The sequence below is a fragment of the Vigna unguiculata genome, chromosome 10 (assembly GCF_004118075.2).
Source record: "Vigna unguiculata cultivar IT97K-499-35 chromosome 10, ASM411807v1, whole genome shotgun sequence".
Taxonomy (NCBI): Eukaryota; Viridiplantae; Streptophyta; class Magnoliopsida; order Fabales; family Fabaceae; genus Vigna; species Vigna unguiculata.
The window spans coordinates 2,238,495-2,244,494 of NC_040288.1; the positions used below are offsets into that span (position 1 = coordinate 2,238,495).

General features: G+C 37.6%; 2 protein-coding genes across 2 annotated transcripts; both read left to right on the forward strand.

Annotated features, from left to right (window-relative positions):
- The first annotated feature begins 2,506 nt into the window (after window positions 1–2,506).
- LOC114166937 lies at window positions 2,507–3,469 on the forward strand. Its single transcript, XM_028051824.1, has one exon. It carries the CDS (start codon window positions 2,507–2,509, stop codon window positions 3,467–3,469), a length of 963 nt encoding a protein of 320 aa, XP_027907625.1.
- Window positions 3,470–3,621: 152 nt separating this feature from the next.
- Window positions 3,622–6,000, forward strand: LOC114166143 (uncharacterized RNA-binding protein C1827.05c-like). Its single transcript, XM_028050814.1, has 8 exons — window positions 3,622–3,854; window positions 3,971–4,085; window positions 4,162–4,217; window positions 4,639–4,686; window positions 4,802–4,899; window positions 5,201–5,270; window positions 5,531–5,641; window positions 5,736–6,000. The coding sequence occupies exons 1-8, from the start codon at window positions 3,771–3,773 to the stop codon at window positions 5,781–5,783; spliced, it is 630 nt and encodes a 209-aa protein (XP_027906615.1). The 5' UTR covers window positions 3,622–3,770; the 3' UTR covers window positions 5,784–6,000.

Here is a 6,000-nt window from a genome sequence, read left to right on the forward strand (position 1 = left end):
TCGGAGAAAATCTTTCTATATATTGTTATATATATATATATATATATATATATATATATATATATATATATATATATATATAAAATAAGATACTTATATATTATATATAATAGAGATATTTTATTTGGGTGTTTATATTTTTATTTTTAATATATAATTATTTTTAAAATTAAATTGATTATTTACTATTTTTAAATGTTTTGTTATATTTAACTATTTCGATTTTTGTTTCAAATGATTATTTTAAACTAAAATAAGTATCTTTAATAAAAAAATTATCTACAATAATTATTTAATAAAAAAGTTACTTTAAATAAAAATATTTATAATAAAATTTAAAAGAATTATTCATATTTATTTTTAAAATAAAATAAATAACACACTTGTTTTCATATATATATATATATATATATATATATATATATATATATATATGTGTGTGTGTGTGTGTGTGTGTGCGTGATACCCCTCTTTTTGCTTCTTTTCTAAAAACAGAAACACCCTCTCTTCTTCCTCATTCTCTCAAATTTTCTCTGCAACTCAAACCCTCTCGCACTCCCTCCTCTCTGTGTTACCATCTCACTGCTTCAATCTTTCTCTACTCAGACTCTGGAAGGACCAGCCAACAGGACTCTCTGCAACTCCTCCTTCAGCTTCCATCCTCCTAAGTAGGTTATATCTCCCAATTGAGCTCAATTCCAGTTAGAATCCACTAACCTCTTTACGTTATGAATCTGATCATGTTAATCTTTGTCTCCTCTGTCTTGATGATGGATTCTCCTAGGTTAAACGGAAGAATTCTGCTCTCTTGCTATCCATTGACTCCATCAATCTAGTTCTTGGTAAAAGGGTAAGGGAAGCTAATTCTGTAACTCTTTTGATGTGAATTGTGTTCGTGAGTGCTTTAATTGCATGATTGTTTGTTTAATTAATGTTTGAGACTGCTGATGTGTGGAATTGAGTGGGAGATGTTCTTGAGCGAGCTTGCATGTGCAGAACAGGGAGGATTTCTTGGTAGTTTTGCCTAGGCGAGTTGGTCTCGCCTGAGCGAAAATACCAGAAGCTCGCCCCTGTCAATTGTGCGAAACCTCGCCTAGGCGAGCTGGACTCGCCTGAGCGAGATGACTTCTCGTCTAGGCGAGCCAGTTTAGCCTGAGCGAGAGTTCGCCCAGGACTTTTAATCCACCACTGTACGAGGTCTCGCCCAGGCGAGAGCAACTCGCCTAAGTGAGATAAATTCTCTAGCTTAGGCGAGACCCTCTGGCCGAAGCGAGATTCCCTGCAGAAGATTAGTTTTCTCACTGTTTTGATTTCTTAATGCTAGATTGGTTGCTTTAAGATGATGATGGTTGATATAGTATGTGATCCTTATGCATGTTAGACTGTGTGATGGAATTGAGTGTGAATTTGATGTGAATGGAAGTATGTTAGAGTTAGGATTTCAAGGGAAATCCTAAGGAATGTGGTTTAGTAAATGTAAGGGCATGAGGACTCAGATTGGTGATATCCTGACGCTTCCAGTAACCATTAAGACTCAAGTAGAGTATGATGGATTACGTCGGGGGAAGTAGCAGGAGGTCCTGGTCTATGAATCCGATCCATCATAGAGGTGATGGGATTTACCTTGAGAGTGGTTGGGTGAATACCCCTTGTGCCTAAAACTCTGTAGAGTTTAGGAACCATCTCAAGTGCAAGTCACCAAGAGCTCCAATGCCACTTACATAATCCGGATATCGAGTCTAGAATGGCGTGTGGTGTTATAGTTGGAATTAATTGGATGATTTTTGATAGACTGTTTAATGAATCTTGTTTTCTGCCTTAGCATAAGATAAATTGCATATGTTACTCTTCATTCCAGTTAGCTTACCCTTCTAGTTTCTATGGCCTGTTTGTGTATGTCTTCTACCTTTGCAATGATCGTCTCGATTGGATGGCGTGAGCAGATAAACGTGCAGGTGAGGATACACCCTCCGGGACATGAGATGATTTCATTAGACGTACCAGTAGCATATGTGACCTTTTCTTTCTTTTGCTGAGCTGATCGGGTATTTTGTAATCCCTTTAGTCGTGTATGGGCTGTATAGGTTGACCAGTGTATGTATGGTTATTTTTGAGGATGACTGTATTGTATTATACTGGCCTATGTCATCGTCTGCTTCTGAATTACTAAAAAATTAAATGTTTTGTTTAATAGTTTAAAAACTATGAAAACGTGATGTTACAATTTTGGTATCAGAGTAGTGATTTCTCTAGGATCTGTAGGTGTGAGCTTGCTTAGCTTCTGTTGTGTGTTCCTTGTAGCGTGTTTGGCATGAGTTGTTGTACCTGTCGACTAATCTGATGGTTCCTCCTTTGTGTGCTCAGAGCTATGGCACCTAGACCTCTTCCACCTCCTGTCCCAAACGCAGATAATCCTCATTTGGTGGGAGCAATTGAGGCGATGATAGCAGCCATGCAGCAACAGAATGCTAACATGGTGAATCAGTAGAATCTAGCCTTGCAACAGATGGAGTCTGCAAGACTAGCAGTAGAAGCGACTCAGCAGAGGCACTTGGAAGCCCTGCATCAAATAGGGGAAAACCGTTCAGCCGTTGGCTCTTCCCAAGCTTCACTGCCCCGAGTGCAAGAGTGGAGTTTGGAGGATTTCCTACAACACCATCCATCCCACTTTGATGGCAAAGTTAGCCCGGATGGAGCTGACCAATGGATGCGGGACATGGAACGAATCTATGATGCTAAGAGATGTCCTGCAGAGAACAGGCTGACATACACTGAGTACCTTCTTGCTGGAGAGGCCGTGCATTGGTTGTCCAGCATGAAGATGATGTTGGAGGACAGTCATGAGACCATCACTTGGGAACTGTTTAAGAAGAAGTTCTATGCCGAGTTCTTCCCAGATTGCATGAGGTATGCGAAGGAGGTTGAGTTCTTGCAGCTGATGCAAGGAGTCATGTCAGTGTCTGAGTACGCTGAAAAGTTTAAACACTTGGGCAGATTTCACACCCTGAAGATGGCGGAGGACTGGCAGTGTAGAAAATTTGAGAATGGGTTGAGGGGTGACCTCAAGCTCATGGTGGCTCCGCTCTCTATCAAGGAGTTCCCTGCCTTGGTAGAGAAGGCAAGAGTGATGGAGAAACTCAAGGCGGAAGTTGAAGCTCAGCAGAGGTCTCAGTTGAAGGTGGGAGGACCATCTGGGTCCATGAGCAGACACGACGACAGGAGGAAGCCATACTCTAGGCCTCAGCCCCAGGGGCCCAGGAGGTTCTCACATCCGCCCCAACAGTTTCGGCCTTCTAGGCTGCAATGCTTCCACTGTAGGGGGCCCCATCAGAGGAGCGCCTGCCCCCAGCTTTCTGACAGGAGGACCTGCCATAAGTTGACCAGTGTGTGTATGGTTATTTTTGAGGATGACTGTATTGTATTATACTGGCCTATGTCATCGTCTGCTTCTGAATTACTAAAAAATTAAATGTTTTGTTTAATAGTTTAAAAACTATGAAAACGGGATGTTACGATATATATATATATATATATATATATATATATATATATACTTTTCAATAATAAAATATTAAATTGTGATATTTAATTAAAATATAAATTAAATTATTTAAGAAAATCTTAATATGGTGGAAGAATCGGCCTTAAAATATTGAGTCTGATCCGCATGGGTTAGGGTTTTAACGCAATCCCTCGCCACCCTCATTTACGATATCTCGTACCGAAGGCCTTCTTTTGAAGAGAAGTGGTTCAGCATAACAGACAGTGAGATGGGAACAAAGGTAAAGAAAGCTATGAAGAAGAATATGAAAAAGGCTTCCTCTAACAACCCATCTCAGGGTGCTGATTTTTTGGTATGTCGATAACACTGATTCTGTGTGCTCTCTGTTTTCAGTAACTTTTCCTTTTTTTTTTTTTTTCAATCTATTGTGTCAATATGGTGCTTAATTTTGTTTCTGAATTGGTAAAGCCCTTGGAAGGTGGTCCTGGTCGCAAGCTCGCCGAACAGAAGCCGCCGGAGAATACCTCCACGGTACTGTACGTGTCCAGGATTCCGCATGGATTCTATGAGAAGGAGATGGAAGGTGCTCATGGATTTTTTTTTTTGATAAGATTTTTTCTGGATTTTGTGGAGTGTGTGTTTACGATTGTATTTTGTAGGTTATTTTGGTCAATTTGGAACCGTCAAGAGGTTGAGAATCGCGAGAAATAAAAAGGTTAGTTGCTTGCATGTTAACTTTCCTCGTTATTAGTTGCATTATTGTGTGATTTTGTCAATTTGATAATTGTGGCATACTCTGTTTATTCTGATTTATTTACTCATGTAGTTAATTTTACCTGTGGTGGTTTCAGTGATTATTTTGTATAATCTTTTATTCTGGTGGATGGGTGTGTGTCGTTAGTAGTTATGAGTTTCTCATAGAAGTTGAAGCCTCTGTAATCAATGAATATTGTAGTAATTTTGCTTTTGTTTGGTCCTTAAATTTTGAAAAAAACTGTGGTTTTCAACCATCGAGATATTTGTTTCATTAAACACTTTAGGGCTGCAATATTTGTTTGTTGTTACCGTTTTAGTGATGATGGATATTGGTTGTAGTTGATTGATACTGAGAATATATGTTTCTTGTTCTTTTACAGACAGGAAAATCAAGACATTTTGGGTACATAGAATTTGAATCTCCTGAGGTATTTGTTGTTTCTGCAGATTAGTTGATTGTGTTATGACGTGACGTTTTTCGGTACTCTTGTGTTTGTAATAAAATTCAGTTTCCTTGTTTTAATATTGCCTTGATTTGTGTAGGTAGCGAAAATTGTAGCTGATACTATGCACAATTATCTCCTTTTCGAGCACCTTCTCCAAGTTCATGTTGTACCTCCGGAGCATGTTCATTCAAGATTGTAAGTTATTAATCAAAATTTTTCGGATCTATTTTCATTCTAAGGATTCCATTGTATGTTTATCTTAATTGTAGACCTTGGTGTCTAACCATCAATTTTCTTTTCACCTACTTTCTTCACATGTGTGAAAAAAGAAAGATATCTATTTAGAGTATTGAAAAAAATAACTAACAAGTAGAGAATTAGGAATTTCCTCAAACATACTATGTGTCTTGATTTAAGTTAAGGTTAAAGATTTAGTGTCTTCTGTTGAATATGACCAAAGGTAACACATGAATGTGTGTGGCATTTTTCATCATAGATGGAAAGGATTCAGTTATCGTCACAAGCCAGTGGATTATGTCCGAATTGAACGGAAGCGTCATGACAAGGTATCTACTTCATTTGATGATAAAGTATACCTGCTTGATAATTCTCAGTATTGACTAAAAAATCACATTGTTTTTTTCAATTTTTCATGAAAAAAATAGGCATAGATATCTGTCTATATATCATTTGTATTCCAGAAATCTAGACACAACTTTTTACAATAATGAACCAAATACAAAAAGAACTTATAAAACAAATCAAAGTATAATTCCTTTTTTTTTTTTTTAAATTACACAAATATTTGTTGATGCTGTCATTCCAGGAAAGAACCTTAGAAGAGCACAAAAAGTTGGTGGATAGGATTGTAAGACATGACCAAAAACGACGGAAAAGGATAGAGGCTGCTGGCATTGATTACGAATGCCCTGAGATTGTGAGCCTTTTGCTTTTATCATTCTGTGGTTGTTCATTTGTTTTCACAAATAGAGTTTTGCTCTCATTTTACATATATATAATTGCTCTTGCAGATTGGTAACCTCCAGCCTGCTCCAAAGAAAATAAAATTTGATGACTGAGTTGGTAACTTGAGAATAGACAGCTGAACTACCATGTCACAGGGTTCACAACACCGGAGTCTGCAGGTTTAGGATTTTGTAGTATTAATATTTTCACAGTTTTGGAACTTAGTTCTGAAACCTTTGTGTCCCTCAAATGTGTTTACAGGAAGCATGATCCTTTTTATATATTCATAAACATTCATAAACATTTTAAGCAGTTGATCACCTTCAGGCT

What these genes read in the sequence shown, in the direction of transcription:
- LOC114166143 (XM_028050814.1), top strand. Translation starts at nt 3,771, where the DNA reads ATGGGAACAAAGGTAAAGAAAGCTATGAAGAAGAATATGAAAAAGGCT. An exon ending in GAATCGCGAGAAATAAAAAG is followed by an intron (nt 4,218 to 4,638) that starts GTTAGTTGCTTG and finishes GTTCTTTTACAG; the next exon opens with ACAGGAAAATCAAGACATTT. An exon ending in GAGCATGTTCATTCAAGATT is followed by an intron (nt 4,900 to 5,200) that starts GTAAGTTATTAA and finishes TTTTCATCATAG; the next exon opens with ATGGAAAGGATTCAGTTATC.
- LOC114166937 (XM_028051824.1), top strand. Translation starts at nt 2,507, where the DNA reads ATGGAGTCTGCAAGACTAGCAGTAGAAGCGACTCAGCAGAGGCACTTG.